This window comes from Perca flavescens, chromosome 22 (assembly GCF_004354835.1).
Source record: "Perca flavescens isolate YP-PL-M2 chromosome 22, PFLA_1.0, whole genome shotgun sequence".
Lineage (NCBI taxonomy): Eukaryota > Metazoa > Chordata > Actinopteri > Perciformes > Percidae > Perca > Perca flavescens.
The window spans coordinates 14,486,076-14,505,047 of NC_041352.1; the positions used below are offsets into that span (position 1 = coordinate 14,486,076).

The 18,972-nt window shown below is 40.9% G+C and overlaps 1 protein-coding gene across 1 annotated transcript in view; it reads right to left on the minus strand.

Moving 5' to 3' along the window:
* The window catches only part of c22h8orf34 (chromosome 22 C8orf34 homolog), a 54,550-nt gene that overhangs the window by 4,753 nt on the left and 30,825 nt on the right, over positions 1–18,972 (minus strand). Inside the window, exons 8-12 of the mRNA XM_028569409.1 lie at positions 14,984–15,119; positions 11,233–11,318; positions 11,048–11,121; positions 5,309–5,435; positions 1,559–2,049 (exon numbers count right to left, since the gene is read on the minus strand). Coding sequence (XP_028425210.1) covers positions 1,559–2,049; positions 5,309–5,435; positions 11,048–11,121; positions 11,233–11,318; positions 14,984–15,119 — 914 coding nt within the window. The remainder of the gene's footprint in view (positions 1–1,558; positions 2,050–5,308; positions 5,436–11,047; positions 11,122–11,232; positions 11,319–14,983; positions 15,120–18,972) is intronic.

The following is an 18,972-nucleotide window of genomic DNA, read 5'->3' on the forward strand; positions in this document are numbered from 1 at the left end:
GACAATAGAAATAGAATGGTTAGTATTAGAGAATCTTAATCAGACTGGTAATTTCAGTCTGTTTGCCCCTTTGCATTTACTGTTCATGTCTTATTTAAGGTTTTGTGGTGAATGAAAGAGAAACACATGAACAGAAATATGTATTCAGTCCAGCTGCAAGATATCATTTAGCCGTTATAGATTTCAAACATCAAACCTAAAGTAATTTTGTCTTCACATTGAATGTCTTGAACATGAACTTGCAATCAAAGATCTCAAAAACTGACACACAATCATCTTATCTACTGAAAGTCCTAAGGCAAAACTTAAATACACTGCCCCATGCTACCTACAAAATATTTTTTTGTCGCTTATTTTTCAGTGCTCAAATGATGAAGCTACAATCATTTAAATGACTACACAAGTAGTCAAGAAAGTAGTAGTCAAGAAAGACAACATCACAAGCATAACAAACATCACAACCATATTTTCTGTACCTCCAGTATTGAAAAGGTTCAGGACTCCTGAATTCTCTAAACAGGCCTCCTGTAGGCCTTTTACATGGGACCAGGTGGCCTTAATAAATGCAGACTGGGTGCACTAGTGTTTGGGATAATCTCACTACAGTAGGTGTCAACTAGCATAACTGTCAAAGAGTATACAGAGGGACTGCAAAATTCCTGCCCACCATTACTAAAACCTTCAAAAAAGGTCTCGTATTTAACAGCGCCGCTGTTAAGTAAATCATGAAAGGAAAATAAGAAAGGAATGCCATACTCATTTTTCCACAATGAAATGACATACTACTGTATGGACCTCCATGACTCTCCATTAAACTCCACATGAATCGTGTGTGTGTGTGTGTGTGTGTGTGTGTGTGTGTGTGTGTGTGTGTGTGTGTGTGTGTGTGTGTGTGTGTGTGGTGCCCTCAGTCATATTCTTTCTGTGTAAAAGGCTCTCATGTCCCACAGCCCACTTTCCTTGGGCATTGAGCCTGTTTGACACCTGGCACAAGTTCACTCTCACCTTACGAAAAAATTACGACCCATGACCCAAGGTTTATGACAATTTTACTCTATGTTTTACACACTGTGTTCACTTGATCTATTGCATTGCTAGATAAATGTTACATGTGGGAAATACCTCAAATATAAAAAATTGGAATTTGATGCCATACCACGGCCATGGAAAATACAGTGTCAATTAAAGGAATAGACATTTTGGCATTTTGTTTGTTTCATGTCGAGAATGGTCTCAATCTTCTTGTGTAACTTGGCAAGAAACCACATTTCCCAAAAGATAATGTCAACCTATACTTTAAAACTGACTGTTACAGCACAGATACTCACTAAATCAACAGCAAGATATACCGTTTTTCTTTTTTTGGTTAATTTTGTAAATGTGATAAATCCTTCATAGTTGACTCCATGAAGGCAATGCTGCCACAAATCAACTTTGCCTCCTCCTCATTTCTATATTAGGACACCATGTCATGCAATAATGCTTATTTGACCTCTGAAAAGAGAGCAACAAAGAGGTTTTTGATGATGAAGTTATATCTTTCAGTTTCAGGTCTTACCTCAGACAGATAGGCCCGTAGGCTGGCACCAAGGCTGTCTGTAGTGCTTAGGCCAGGAGGGGTGAGCAGTGGTCGGGGACGTGTGGGCTGACATGTGGGTGTCACAGGGCGGCTCCGTGACCTCCTGAACGTCACCTCTTTATGAGATCCAGGGTTGAAGGTGGATCGTGTCAGTAAACTATTTGGGGTCAGGGGCCTGCTGGGTGTTCTGGGGGTTTGAGTCCTGCTCCCAGGGTTGCTGGGAGATTGAGTCCGACCCATGACCAGGGAAGTGGGCTTGGGGCTGAGCTGAGGGAGGCCCACACCACAGGGCTTGCCTGAGAGGCTGCCTGCTGGAGACTGGGGTCTAGAGAGCAAGCTGGTGAGAGGAAGTGTGTCGGGTAGTGTTCTGTGACGCAGAGGGGTGTGGAGCAGACTACTGTGCGGATTGTTGGAGCTCCGAGTGGTCATCTTCCCTACTTCTGCCAGCTTGGCCAGGTCCTTCTCAACCTCTGGAGGGAAAAAAGGGGGAGATAATCCAAGTCAACATCAAGATTTCATATTTAAAACAGAGTCAACGGATATAGTAACTGAACTGAGGGAGTGAGTTAAATACAATTTTTTCGCCACACATTTAAACAACAGTGTTTAAACTGGTAAATGAACTAAGATAAAGTCAGGTTTATTTTTATTACTATTTACAGGCTGTGCTATGGAGGTTAGAATGTGTCCTACAAGACTGATGATTCACAAACTTTACCGAGCATTAAAGTGGGCGAGACTGCTTGGTTTAATCCTTCTTCTGGGCAATGATGACAATATTTATAGACCCTGTAAATTGTGGTGAATCCAGCTTCCTCTGTCAGAAAAGGTTCCAAGTTGATATACAGTGAGCACAGCATGGTAAAAAAATTTTTTCCTGTTCCTGAAAAAAACTCGTTTGTTTGCCTCACTGGTAGTCTCAAAAACATTTCTGTTTGTGAAAGAAGTGACGCTGCCAACTTCTGGGATCAACATCTGGGTCATTTTTTCCATGTTTTATGCTTTTGTTAAAAATCTTGGCAATTGGGATTCAACAAACCAGTCTGGGACTTATCATTTGAGAGGGATAATTTCAGGAATGACTCACCAGGAGCAAGTATTTCTGGAAAACTGTATACGTGTGACGTTAAATAACAAAAGGAAGCATGACAAGTATTTCACAAACCTTGACTTCTTTGGTTTTGAACAGATTGTGCTTTTCTCTTATACAAACAACAATTTTCCAGGCAAAAAAAAAAAAGAAGCCAAATACCACTCTACATTCGGCTTTGAGACATTAGTTTGTTTGAAATCTATTCCAGACTGTTTTGTGTACAATCCTTCTGGGATCAAAAACATTTCATTCTCTGACATGCATAATTAGATTGCTTTTTCTGTGCTTAATCAGCTCTGATTGTATGGAGGTCAACCTTTATAGCGAGATACAATGCAGAGCACACACTGCTTAGTGCCTTGCCCAGGTGCTCAATAATCTGCATGTATATATTGTGTCTATGTTGCTTTAACCCTATTGCTTTCTACACGTTACTTCTCTAAAGAAATAGAAGGAAAACTAAAAATACAGGTTACCACTTGGCCTTTCTTGACCTCACTAATTGAAAGTTGGAAGATAATTAACTTTGTGAGGTGTTGAAGGCATATCATGACATCAGCTTGTAGCAGGACTGCAGTATGAAACATTACAAACCATAGCGAAGCTTGGTTATTTGGTTGATAGTCTGCATGCATAGCTCACAGTGACCAAAACAGAAGTCCCACATATGACAATTTCCCAGTTAAAGCCCTTAACCACCCACACCAGGTCCACCACGAATGATGTTATCATTATATCGTAAACAGGATATGTTCATTAGTAATCTGTTCCCATAAAGTTGGTATTTTGATCTTGAGTTATTTACCAGTAAAATGATAAACACCACATGTTTTTGCTGTGAAAATCTTCCCCCGTTCCGTAAAAGGTTGCTCCACTCATGATTTTATTGTAAACATGCTTCCTGGCATTAATGAGTAGCCTATTACAAGCAGCTTTATTTTGAAATTCTGTGCAGTGATCAACCCAGATATACTACAAGCCATCTCACAGACACGGATATAAAATGACAGCTTCTAGAGATCAAAGAGGTAGCATCCAAATCCATATGGTATAAACCTTTGATAGATTTGGATTCAGTAATAAAGAGGGTAAAAAGAAAGACGGGGAGAAAATGAGACAGTGGGAAGGAGACACGAAGAAATAGAAACAGATCTAATCTATTAAAGTCTTTGATCAAGCAGCAGTTGCACGTGGTGAGAGAGTACAGGGCCATAGCACGCTATTCAATCATTCACAACCCATGCAAACTTGAATAGGTCCCTCCTCTGAAAATAAACCAAAGCGCTAATGACATATCACTTGTCTGTAATTCATCTGCAGGTTTTACAACAATACAATACACTGCATGCTAGAATACATTAAAATACTAACCATTGTCCTTGCATAGATAAATTACTCAATACTTTTTGAGAAGAGACCAAAAGTGCATCTGTTGCATTAAGTATCAAAAAGTGCTGGGTAAGATTCTTAGTGCACATGAGCTTCTCAATATCACAAAAGGCAGACGAGGGGTGATTTCACAACCACATAATTGGGGTCACAATATAAGATGAAACGTAAGGCTCCTGCTCCAAACGTGGAAAGTATTAGCAGCTAATAAAGCCTTGAAAGAGTTGAATTAGCTTGTTGAACAGCTTCACTGAGCTGCCTGGCGAGAGCCCTCGGCCTGAATATTCAGTAACTCAGAGTAAAACAACTAGAAATGAATGCCATCTGAGGACCTCTGGGGCTAAACTGAGTGTGTTGTTAACACAAATAGTCCTCTTTTAGGGCCTCCTGAGCACCAGCGCCCTGTTTTGTTCTGTAAGCACGGAGGCAACCAGTATATTCCGCGCCGATATGCGGATGAGCTGAGAAGACGGGTGCAGCTGGGACCACTGTGGGGTGACAGTAATAGGTTCACTAAGTAGGACCAATATGCTTAAAAAAAGTCTGGTATGTGATGGTTTTACACATAGTGATGCTGTAAAACAGAGTGGGAGGACATGCATTGACAAACAATTGGGTGACACATGATGGTAAATGGCGATATTCCCACTGGCCTCCACTCCAGGCTTTCATCTGATTTATGTGGATACACACTTGATCATCATGACAACAAAAGCAGTCAGAGTCACTCAGATTTCCCATATGTCAAAGATATGCCTTGAACTGCATTAGGAAAAATTATTTCCAAAATGCCACACAAATTCCAATGTGTCATAACAAACCAGTCACTGACACAGTTAAGCTTTGATCACTTCCAAATGACTCAGCAGAGCTGGAGTTATTGATTGTATGTGGAAATTATTTTAATTAGTTTTTGTATTTAGTCTTGACACATTTTCGCAGGAAGATCGTTTTTTAATTAACCAAGAAAATCTCCCCCTCCCACTCTTCATAAGGGCTCTCTAAACCCCTTTCTATTTCATAAGTCTCTGTAGTGTGAGAGTGTGTGTGTGTGTGTGTGTGTGTGTGTGTGTGTGTAAATGTTTGCACAGTGTAGACTAAGTTTTGTATTCCAAAGACCTATTTGATCTGACTCACCCATACTATTCATCATTAAAGCCACTAATAAATAAACAGACAAACGTATATATACGGTACGCACACCCCAGCACACATACATGCACACGACACCACACAGAACTGCCTACCAGCAAGCTGTTTGCCCATGTTCTCCAGCTCTTTAGAAAAGAGGGAGTCACCCAGTAGCAGACCTGTCTGCCCGACAGAGCTCCCACCTCTCACAGCCTTCAGATCAGCCTCCCAGACAGCCTGACGCTAGTTAGCGAGGAGAACAGAAAAGAGAGAAAGTCACATTAAAAGAAAGACCCTTCAATTAACTCTTTATATAATTTTCAGCTATTGCTGGAAATATCTGAGCCATATCTGCTGGAAAAAAAGGGGCAATTATTATTTTATGGGCTTTAGAAAAACACAAGAAACCACAGCAAGTGTAGATGAAAGCCTAGAGCTTGCAGTGCACTCTGTTTAGTGTATGTGGGATGCTAGACTGTCAGTAGTGGTTCAGGACATTTTTGTTTAACTATCAGTAAATCTATAGGAGCTTGTATGCACACTAGTCTGCTGGCAAAGAGCCTGACAGCAGCAAATCTTGCACCAGCAGTTAAGGAACAATAAATCAGCCATTTTGGATGGTTCCCTAAGAGCACACGATATTGGTATTATGCAGAAAATAAAGATGATCATATTCCAAAACATATGAGAGAAAATAAATTCAAAAATAGGCCAGATTGGATCACTTATGCCTTGGCCTTCTTGGCCAAGTGTATGATTTGTAAATGGACCTGTTTGAGAGACTTAGATTGCCAAGTCCTGTAATGGCAGCACGCCTAATCCTCTTATTTATTCCTTTGATGGGACACAAGTGGTCAGATGATCCTTTAAGCCAATGGACCAAGTGCACATGAGCTTCAAGCACAGGTGAGATATAAAATCTGTCAGCCATAATTCCCCCTCCTTGTAACGTTTGGTTTACACTACATAAGTTATGATACCGCCGATGCCAGCACTTACATCATTTGATGTGCTAAGCACTTAATGAGATACAGAGTTGACTTGACAAAGTGCTGACACAGAGTATGGCTCTGGGAGATCTGGTGATATACATGCAGTGGTCTTCCAACAGCATTTAAAGACAAACCTGGGATATAGCAGGCTCTTCATTTTATAATTTTCAGGATTCAAAGTGGACTTAAAAGTCTGTTTCCAAAGAGGAGTTAGTGTGAAAAACAAGTGAAGTTGCTATCCTCTGATAAATGACAGAACATGATTCCCAGGGTCCATGGCATTGATATTTGTGCCTGTCAGATACATGAGGCGTTCTGTGGCAGCAGAGCCACAACACCACAAGCCAATCCTTAATTACAGCCCTCATAAAGAAGCAAGGCGGGTTGAACATTACAACTGAATCCCCTCCCCAACTTTATTTCACTCTCTTTGGTGGTATCCCCCCAGATCCAACAGCATGACATCATCTTGTCCTTCACTCTCTCTGGGTCTTCTCATCTTTGGCAAACAAGGCCACCAACAGTTTCCTAGTTTAAGTTTCCCCAAGTGCATTTTCATAATCGTTATTATATTGTGAGTTGTTACTAAGGTATTACAGCTAATAATTCCTTTGGAATTCCAAGTCAACGCTTCACCTTGGTTTTATTAAAAAAAAAAGGTCCACTGGGCAAAAATCTTATCGTGGTACCTTAAGAAAGCCCAGTCTTGATTCATGAGACCAGTTGAAATATGGAGATTTACTCGTATCCGAAATGTCCACAGTTTAACATTTGCATTGCTCCCCTGCCCTCAAGCTCCTCTGTCCACTAAAGAAAAGACTACACTGTAATCAGGACCATATATCCTGGAGACTGCAGACCAGAGGCTGGTGGTACTGTATAGTCCCATGGCTGGGCAAACAAACAGGATATATTGAGTCTGCAAGCAATTCATCTCTCTAGATAACATCAATAAATAAACAGACATTACAATCAAAATTTGTAAGTTTGGTGAAGGCATATGTATTTACAAACTCACCTGGAAGACGTCAACATGTCCAGAGTGCCATAATAATTAACACATCATGTACAAATCAACAAGGCTCTACATGGTAGATAGGGGCAAAAAGACCCAAAAAATTAAACAAAAATGGACTTGATTACACGCCAAGGAGACACAATGACGTGATGAAAAGTGATTTCCCTTCACCATGAAGCAACTATTGTCCTTATCATCCACAATGTATGACATGAGTGCAAAGGAGTCAAACTTTTGTTCCCTCCCCTGTTTGGATGCTTAGATTGGATGTTTTAATCTACACAGACAAAGAGATGAGAAGAAATGCCTTTTCATCTCCAAAATATAGAGCGGCTATGATTTTTCAATGACTTATGAGTATATTAATGTCAGTGGCGCAAAACCCAAGTTGTATAACCTCCCTCCTAGTATGACAAAACTAAAAGACCTAAAAAGAAAAAAGGGAAAACCCCTCTGGTGATGCTTCTGCCCAACTAACAAACAAGGCTCTCGTTTCTTGCTAAATTGATTCCATGTTGAAAGCAAACAACACAGAAAGAGAGAAGATGGAAGTCTGGAGTTAAATATTTTATAGCCTGCATGTGTGCAGCTATACGTGTGTGGTCAGCAGTAATAATCACCACAATCTGGGGTTTGGTTCAACATTGCCCTCCACACAACAAGAACAGTTCGGGATGTGTGCATGCAGTCACAAACCACATACATGGTTTGAACCTACTGCTGGCTTTGCAAAGCACAATTGATCACACACGCACACGCACACGCACACGCACACGCACTTTAGGAATTCGATGACTGCTACTTGAGCTTTGCAAACCAGACTATATCTTTACACTTCATGATGTCAACCAGCAACTATTGCCAAATCAGGTGTGGGATAAGTTGATGTCTGAGTAAAGAAGACAACAGCCTGGCAGATGGGAGCTTGTCGGCATAAGGATTTGATCTGCACATGTGTGTGAGATAGAGAACATTGAGTATTGTAGAACTGGATTGTTTTTATTCTGACCAAAACATCACCGTCTTTGATTAAACTGAATATCAACCTTTCAAAACATGCAGGGAGAGCTCATCACTCTTAATAGCACATGAGCAAAGACCACTGGTATTAAAATCAAATCTTCAAATGGGTTGATACACTATACTTAACTGCAAGATACAAGAGACACTGAATGTTTCCCAAACAACTGCTTGTGCTGTTGTAGCCCCTTCTAGCTAGCATAGCAACTGGAGGATATTGGATACAAGGAGTAACACTCAACTTTTAATGAGTTCCTTTTGTTTTGGCTCACATCAAAATCACCTAATGGATTTTATGGACTGTATACAGGGCTCACAGGCTCACCGGCCCAACCACAGCCAAAAGCAAACAGGATATTGACAATTCCACAGTTAGACCTTTATTCAAGCATCAGAAAGACAGGTTATATGACATACTGTCTATCTCTCAAGTCATAGAAGAACAGCCAGAGAGAAAATTAGGTGTTGTGCAAAATAGGAGTGCAAAGGGGATGCAAACTAGTAAAGGACAAATGAGGATTCTTTGCAGGAACTGATAATGTTAAATTAGAGAGTGTCGAATAGCAGCTAGACTGGAATTATAATCTTATAGGTAAACATAGGCTATAAAGCTCACAGTCTGAATCAATCATATTAACAAACAGTCTGCTGCCAACCAAAAGCCTTCTAATTAGTTGCAATAGTAAGCAGAACCTTCAAAATAAATAAGTAATTAAAAAAAGTATTTCAAAATCCCAAATAAAAAAAGCTATACAGTGTATCGTCTGAAACTCTGCCAAAATTCTCCTGGAAACATTTCAACGTCTCCGCCTTTTATTATGCAGTACACATGGCATTGCATCACACTAATTATCTCTTTCTACCATACCATTTCCCCTTGCAGATTTTATGATGGTAACACACATACAACTCTACACCGAGCTAAATTTGATTAAGACATATCACTTATCACTTACAAAGTAAACTATAGAAAGATTGCTTGGAGAATTTGCTCTGGCAATTGCTTTAGGAAAGTATTTGTCTTTATGAGGCAATTATCACCTAAAAGGAGCTGGCAGAGGCAGGGGGCCTGTCGGACTAATAATGATAACCATTAACAGTGTTTACTTTCATACATCCCCAACCTTTTACTGCCCAAACCAGGGCAATGCACAATGCAAGGCATACTTCATTAAACGACAGACATGCATGATGAAATGTGCTAATAATTAAATAGGACTTAAAATTTTCAAACCTGCACCAAAAAAACAAAAAGGTTACATGCATCCTTTCTTTCACATTAATAACCAGTGCAACACAAAGAAACAATTGGACACTTATCTATCTATCTATCTATCTATCTATCTATCTATCTATCTATCTATCTATCTATCTATCTATCTGTCTATCTATCGATCTATCTATCTATCCACACATACATATATACATATATAAAAACAAGTACTGCAGCATGATATAATAAATAAGTGGATTTTTTTCTTAAATAGAAACAATCGGCTACCGAGGCAGAGTCATTGCTTATACTGTATGACTTCAACCATTTTGTTTTTTTTCTCCAAATAAGCTCATAAAAACATTATATTTGTTTCCCATACAGTTTAGGGATTGTGGCAGACAAGCCCCTGAAGGGCCAGTTAAACTAACAAGCTATTACAAATTGCAATTGCCTTTCAAAGACGGCCAAACGTAAGCAATTAAACACAAAACAGCCACATTACCTACAGTAGATGACAGGAGTCATTTGCACTTGCGGTTTACATATGGGACACATTAGTATTATTCTTAAGCGTGCCAGACAGGGCTTAACCTGTGGCGATGTAGTGTTAGGTCCCTTGGTATTAGCAGCTACAAAATAGTGGCTCAATGTGGATGTGAGGGCGAGTGGTAAAGTGATGTCAGATTTAGCTAAAAGGTAAATTAATCATGTCTCTAAATTTAAGACATGACACGGTTATATAATTGACACTGTCTATCATCTGGTCAAGCCTTTGCTTTTCACTAAAACATTTGAGAAAATGAATAGAAGATTGGCAGTCTGATGTTGGAAGGTGCATAGGCCCTCTACTTTTTGGATAGTGGCTAGTGTATTTGGCCTAATCCCTCAGACTTGCGACTACGGGCTTTGATTCAACAGGTCCTTCGGTCTCTAAAGGTCTGCTCCCAGTTAGTCTGGAGCCTCTCTGCATCTGCTCCACACACGGAGCAATGCCTCGGCTCCAAACCCCTTTCTTTCTTTAAAACATGCCGTAAAAAGCTTTGTCTAACACTTAGATTGGGCAATTATAAAAGAGGTATCGGCTTTTTGGGGGGGTAATTATACAAAAAGGTACTGGCGTCTTTAGCTGACTGCTTTATTAACAGCATGTGAGTGTCTGAGTCTGGTGTGTACCACATTAGGCCTATATAGATTTCTTCCCTGAAGCATGTGAGGTTATCACGCAAGCCTGCTATTGAACAAAACGGTTTGTAATGCATAAATATTTAGGTCTATTATATAAAACCTCTAAATCAGCCTCAATTGTCGTCGCGTTACTAGATATTCTTTTCATTTATTCCTTCTCAGATCTCACACAATTCCCCTGAGAGGGAAGCAAAGTGATATAGGGAGATTTATTTCACTTATTTAGCACTATCAACTGTTGTGTAAGCTGAAATGCCTGCATAAAGATCAGTTTTGCTTGGGTCTTGTCCTTTTAACAAGAGGCTTGAGGTGGTTTTTCGCTCACTCTCGGACAATAGAGGCTGAGGAGGAGAGAGCAACATGGTAATTGATGGCTGTAAAGTGATCTTAATTGTTTGGTGATGGATGTAGGGAGGACACTTACAGAGCCTGACACTTGAGACAAGGCCTCACATTCCTGAAACCGTCCAGCCACTGTGTCCACCCCGGGCAATGGAGCTGCTCCACACAACACACACAAACAGGAAGAAAAAAAGGGACGGAGCAGAGCATGAGACCACAAAAATGTAAAAAAGAACGAACTTTGAATTTGAAATGTGTTGTGCTTACAGGAGATGTCAGGTACAGCTTGTTCAGATATGTAAGGCCTGTGCTCCTCTTCAGATCTGCCGTCTGATAGACTGTCCCCCTGCAACCTAGAGACAACACAAATACACTACTGTACACATTGGCAGTTGAGTTAAATCATCTCTGTAATCAGCATTTTCTTCAGCCACAACACTGCAACGCATGTTTAGAAATCGAATGCCAGATAACGAAAAGACAAGCAAGTCTCTATCGGTCTGAGGTGATGAGACAAAAAGGAAGTGTTTAGTGAGTTTATGATCTCTTCTTCTCAAAATCTGGGTTGGTACCATGAAAAGACGGAAATCGGGGTCAGTTTGCGGTCACAAATCATATCTCTTCATGAGTTGAAACCAAAGAAATGCATTAACAGACATATGGAGCATGAATTAAGTTGTTTCAGAACTTACACTTACTGATGAAACAAAACTGAAAAACTGGCGCACAGATTCGGTTTACCCTTAAATCATTCAGTTACCGTTCTTTATCATGATGTGTTCCAAGCCCCTATAGCTTTTTTTTCCCCCAATGATATCTGTTTGGACTGAAATGGAAGCGGGTCTGAGAGATTTGGCTGTCTCCTTGGGTACTAAAAGATTTAAGTTTTGCTGAGATAGGAAAGTATACTGTGGGTTAAGACAAACGGTGATTGAAACACCTTCTCAACGGGAAGATAAACGTGCTGCATATGGCTTTTCACTGCTTTTATACTCAAACTAATTCACACACTCAAACATCCGCATGGAATTAAACACAGCATTTATTTTTCTAAAGCATATTTTTAACGACTGTAAATCATGCCATATTTACTGTAATTACACACTATTTTAGCTCCAAATGCTTTCACTTCATGCCATTTCCATGTCATAGGCACAACCATTAACTGAAGACAAAGGAAAGCAATCCATGCGCTTTTATGGCGCGGCTGCATTCCGTCACAGCCGCAGGGCCTCTTGATTTCTACCTCTACGATGAGGGTAAAAGCAGAACACAGCTTTTTAAAGTGTATTCTATTTCTTTACTTCTTTATACATCCTTCACTTTGTCTTTTCCTCTCTTTAATGGTCTTTGTAAAGACCATTAATAGTACCCGAGATGACTATCACAAGGCCTTCCCATTCTCTGAACAAAAGCTGCTGGTAGCCGCAAGTCCCGACTACCATTCCCTCAGTGCATTCCTGATATGAAAGCAATTAATTTAATGAGAACTACAAGCCCAAAAGAGGTTTGTGGAGCTCTATCCATTTCCTTGGACTGCACCGCCAACTCCGGACTGTGCCCAAGATCTGGGATGCGTTTACACACACAAGGTTTTGTGGCAGGAGCACATAGCCATTAAAAGAACTGATCGGGTGCATGAAGGAGGCGGATGAAATGCCAGTGTGACCACAGCTATAGCCCGTGAGACAGAGACATGCCCACAACACACAGGCCACACGGCACTTTACACTTCAACCGACCAGTAGAGAGGCCAAAGGAAGCGGCGTGTTTCCTGACCTGCCACAGCTGGTTAGGAGCCACACAGGCTGACTGGACTGTTTGGTGGCAGGGACAGTGGTTGGACAGAAGCAAGGGAAAAGGACAATGGCTGAGGAAGGTGTCTAAAGGCTGGGAAACATTTCAGCTTGGGGTCAGCCAGCTCAAAAGAAAGCAAAGTGATTATATCATTATGCAATAAAGATAACATACACGTTACAATTACAATTTAATCTTTGTCTGTGTGATATATATATATATATATTTTATTATTATTGTGTAGTTTTAGTCTATAGTAATTCATTTACTTCTTATGTACTCAACCTGTCACAGGTGAATCGTGAACACACAGGGGTTCTGCTTAAATGAATACATTTTGTTGTGGCCTTCACACTGTGGTTGTGAAAGTAAGTGTCACCTCTCCTTGGCTTTGGGTGGTAGATGGTAAGGCGAAGTGGCTCAGTCTCGTTTGACCGCTTAGACAACCAAGGGTAGCGAATACAGAGTGCATGCTTTTGAACAAAAGTGTAACGCACAGACAGCTGGACCTGACTGACCCAAAAGAGCTCACATGCAGGAAAAAAGGAGCAGAAATCTCATGTGTTTGCCTCAGGGGTGACAGGTATGTGAAGAATGAGATCCATACAGGGTCAACCAACCCTTTACTATCTTTGTGAGAGTTCTATAATAAATTCACAAATAATCCACTTAATCTTCTTGAGCCTTAACTTTACACAAAACAAGCAAGGCCACATCTGTACAGTAGTTCTGTCTCCAGGTGTGAAACACAAGGGCACCAACTGTGCCACATATGTTAGTGTTCTGAGGAGTCAGTTTTAAAGGTTGGCCCCATATTGAGCCATGTTTGAAAGGTGATTCTGGTAATCCCATCAAGACCGAGTGCTGATGCACACAGCATAAAGTCTCTGTTAGGACTGTCCTCCTTACTTGCTCCCTGACCTCTGCCTCCACTCCCTGTTCACAGAAGCATTTTGTTTGCATGCGTGCAAGGACATGCATGCACGTTTCATGTGTGGATTCATGAATATGTGACCAACACTCCTAATTTCAGAATTTCGTGTCTCCAGAATAGCACAAAAGGCATACAATGCGTGCAACACTTTTCCAGCTTAGTGATCTGTTTATGGCCCTAACACTCACCAAGAGTGACTATGAAAGACCATGACTCCTACGCCAATAAAACGGGGAGGATTTTGTGGTCAGGTTATAGGGCACGAAGCAAGAATTTGGATCGAACCAGAAGGAGAAAGGAAGACAGAGAAGGAGAACAGATGTCTGACATTTCAGTCACGAAAAAAAGTTGAGCGCATGAGCCAAGAACGTCTCCAGATACAGATGCTGCTTTGCTCTGCTGCTGATCCGACCCGAGGACTCAATGATAAGCCAAAGGTATAAACTATTTGTTTAAAAACATCCAGTCAATAAACTGCCTGCAAAAAAGCCTCCGATACCATTCATCCTCTTGCAGAACCTCTGACAACATCCCGCAGCCTGTGCATGGAGCGAAACGGATAAGCAGCGTGAATGAAAGAATAGTAGGAAACAAACAAATTCCAAACCCCAAACAGAGGAGGCCGTGCAGGCAAATGTGTGCCCGGCGTCTCATCAAACAGATACCCATTTATCTCTGACTGGCATCAAGGAAGAGTCCTGCCCACACCTGTCCTGTGGTATCATACCCAACACTCAGAAATGTAAGCACTACACTGATGCTGCAGATCAGGGGGAACAGGAAATGTGTCAGAAGAGAAAAACTGTGATAACGAGAGAAAGGGTGATAATGGAGACGATTATCAGTGCTTGGGCTGATTTGTGAAAACAAGCAACACCGGAATGCACTTCAGATAGGATATTATTCACAGTTCTGAGAATGATGGAAAGAAACAAAACAGATTACTGTAATAACCACAAACATACGGTAGCTAAAATGTATTTGAATTCATATAATTTAAAGCCTTAGAGCAACAGCTTGACGTTTTGGAAAATACACTTATTTGCTTTGTTGCTGAAAGTTTGTCCAGTATGATTAGCTAAGCCAACCGGCTGCTGGCTGTAGTCGTATATTTACCAGACAGACATGATTATCCAGATGGTATCCATCTATTCATCTAACTCTCGGCAAGAAGGCAAACAAAATAATTATTTATAATGTAATGTTGAACTATTTCTTTAAACCCCTGTAAACAGAACTGTGCTTTCTCTCCCAAGTCACCAGATAAGAGAAGGTGAAAACATTTACCTGGCACACCTAGAGCAGATGTTGAGTGTAACTTTGGCCTGCGGTTCAGTATGATAGGAGCTGCGTCCCTGGCTGAACTTACTGCCGGATGGAGCCAAGCCCGTCACACCCTCCATCCGCAGGTCATCCAGGTCCTCTGAGGGGGGAGGGAGCCAAAGAGACACAAGGAGGGACAGAGGAAGGAGAAGGCAGAGGGAGGGAAAACAAGAGAGAGAAAGGACAGTCGTTAATCATACTTTGGTCTCTCTTGTCAATATGATGCCCGTTGATGACAGTCTGCTTAGAGCCAAAGATGCAAGCAAGCGCATCACTGTAAATAAACATTCTCAGCCCGGCCCCTGCTGCTGTGCTCACTCGCACGCACGGCACACACACACACACACACACACACACACACACACACACACACACACACACACACACACACACACACACACACACACACACACACACACTTGCATCATCAACACAAAACTCTTTGTTATGAGGAGTGATGCGGAAGAGTCAATGACAGCGCCACATCATGGCGGCACAGAAACAGGAAGGGTACGTTAACAAGCTGAGGGTGAAAGGGGACAAAGAACAATGAAGTCGGCGGGGGAAAAATGAGCGGTAAGACGGAGAGCTGGAAAGTTGGGTTTCGTCTGATCTATCCCTGTGTCCTCCAGAGCATATACTCTGAGCGCACACACACGGATCCCTCTTCCCTCTGACTCTCTAAAGAAGTCAATATGTTTCAGACACGCCAGTATTGTTCATCGTAACCATCATAACCAGCCACAACAGTTACATGTGAACATGCTTACATACGGACAGGTAACATGTAGAGGTCCTTTTTCCTCATGTTAAATAAACTCTCCTTTGGTCTGCCTTCCCTCTCTATTCTAAGAGATCTGCTTTATCTGAACATACAGCTGTTACCTATGCTAAGTCCTCTTTACATGGAACAATCATGAAGTTTGAAGTTTGGTTGTTATACAAGACTAAACAGGATTTTCAGCCATCATATCTAAGAAAAAAAAAATTTCAACATCAAGACACAGATACAGGTTTCTTTAATAGACGCTGCACTAGCACGATGGGGAAAGCAAGCATAAAATCACGGCAATAACAAGACTTACGAAAGCAGGGAAGTAGAATAACATAAAGTCAACGGTTCGTTAAATATTACCAGGGATCAAAGAGGAGAGTCTGAATCAGCCAGACTATTTTGGTTTTGAGTGCATCCTCAAGAGATAAAACAAACTGCAGTACTTTCCGTGTTATGAGAATGAATAGTGAGTGGGTGTCTGCACTCTTACTTGGTTAGGTTTGCTGGTCAATCTTTTTAAACACATGTTGAATCACGCAGAACATTTTGACCGGTCACCATAACAATATTTGTCCCGCTCTTCCCATCAGACCAGAAGAATTTAGGAGCTTTGCCAATAACAGGGTGAGGGGGGAGGGGGTGGCCTTCAGGATATGCAGTCTATTCTCCCCTCTTGCTGCCATTGTTTCTGCTCTTGTACATACAGTACAGTGTGCCTGTCGTTATATATGCGCGTCTAGTCATTTGAAACCAACAGTGAAACTTCTCACTTAGAGATCACATTACCTGGCCATTGGTTTGGGGGGGGACAAATAGGTTTCATACCTTGAAAGAGGAGAAAGCATGACTAATCACCTGGATTAGATTGGATGACACTTGCTCATGAGAACTCTCTCCCTCCATCCATCAGCATGGCACAGAGCCAGAAAATCTCCCCTGTCTCCTTTGGGTGTCAGGAAATCATTCTGACGAGACGTTTCAAACGCACTGCTTCCATCTCATTCATTAATTTGTCACTATATCATGACCCAATATGCTCAGCGGTCTTACGTTAATTGATTTTTGGTTTAGTTTTTACACAAACAAGCACAAATAATAGCAATAGATGAATGTGAAGTCTGCATTCTCTTACATGTTTTACTGTGTGCATTTATCCATGATAGCAGTGTGGCTCACAGGACTTTGATCCACAATGAAATATCTTAACTATTGGAGAATCACCATGAAGTTTTGTGCAGACATTCTTGGTCCCCAAATGATGATTTCTACTGACTTTGGTGTTTCCCCCCCCATCTTTAACCTTAAATTTGAGTCTCAAAAAAACCTGTTAATGAGCAGATTGATGTACATTAATTAATTAATAGTAATTACCATTAATGCCACCAAACTGACAAATGTCATGTTGTACGCTTAACCCTTTGTTTTGTCTTCCCGTCAACCATGAACTTTTCTTTCGTGGGTCAAAATTGAATTTTTGGTGCTTTTTCAGATGTTTTTGATGCTTTAAAAAAAATAAAAAAATAAAAGTCACTTTTTTCAATGCTTTTTTAAATTAATGGTCAATAAACCTAGCAGAAAAGAACAAAGCAGAAATGATGAATTATTTTGATGATTTTAATAGTTAAGATCAGAGGATGTTGAGTGGATCACATATTTTTTCAAATATAATAAAACACCCAAAATGCAATGTATAGAATGTTGTCTGGGTTCCAGACAATGTACATCCATGAATCCATGTTATTTTTGGGCAATTTGGGTCAAATTTGACCTGAGGAAAACACAAAGGTTAACCACAGTAGTTCCAGCTACATTATAGTGTTTAACACCAAAAACTGTTGGCAAAAGATCTAAATCAATATGTCTATTCAAGACCTTTAACAAAGTCAGGAAGTATCTTGCTTTTCTCACGTTGATCACGGACATCAGTCATGTGACTCACATCGTGTCCAGGCCATCTAAGAATGAGTTGTTTTAGTGTTATGTGGAGGACAGATACATTCCAGTAATACCCTTAAGCAGGGCAATATTAAGTGTCCCATTCATCACGGTATGCATTGGAGGGGGTGGGGACAGAGAGAGCCACCAGCAATTTGCTGGTCGTGGGAACTGCTCAAGTTTGGGCCTTTACCTTTTCCTCTTTTCTCTTCGTCCAATCTCACTTCTAACCATTTCCTTTTTTTTTGTTGGCGACTGACTAATTCTGTATTCCAGATTTTCTCTGGGTCATAGCCTGGGATACAAATCATTACTTGACACTTGGAAACATTCACTTGTGAGGCTGCAGCTTGCATGAAATAGCAAACGAATAACAGCGAGCGGCTCTGACCCTGAAAGAGAACATGACTTCTGTGTACACAGGTGCTTCTCACCTCACCTACCGCTTTGTGTTTTGGACTAGTTTCCTTCTGGTCGATATAAAATGAAACAATAATGGAGAGAAAGACCTGTTTGTCTGAAGGAAGTGAAAGCTAATCTCTAAAATTGTTGAAGTGAACAAAAGCTTTTGTCTGGAGTGCATCCCATACAGAAAACCGATTAGACTGTGTCTGAATGAAATGTTGCAGAGGTTGAAACGCGTAGCAAAGAGTCACAAAATGTTGTGCTAAAACGATTTGTTCCACACTTGCAACGGTTCCTCCTTTTGGCCACATGGAGAAGATAGGATACCATTTTCCGATAATATCAACAGTCACAGATGCAAATGAAAAGGGAAGAGTAACTCCTAGTCAGACTAACTAGTTTTTGCATGTGTATGCTTGTTTGTGGATACAGAGGAATTTCTAAAAAGGTTACAACTACTGTAAAGGTGCACTTAGGCCCCAAACTATTACACCGGTGTACTGTTGCCGCTTACTGTCCATAGCTTTAAAATCTTGTTTCTCCATGTGCAGGCAATATAAGTAAGTGCAGCCCTTCATCTGTGCAACAGCAGTCTGAATTTTAGCCATGTCAGCCTTCCATGAGGCTGAATCTAACTCTGAACTTTCTACTGGGGAGGCAGAGGCTACAGATTTCTGTGTTGACACCACAGTCTGAGGAGGGCCTGTGTGTGGAGTGCTAAAGTAATAAATATGTGTCTCACTTGTTGGGGTTTGGGTGTTAGCATTGTAAATGACTGCTTTTACGTACATGCACATTGTGACGCATATGCTAAAATTGTATCACAATGAGCCTAAAT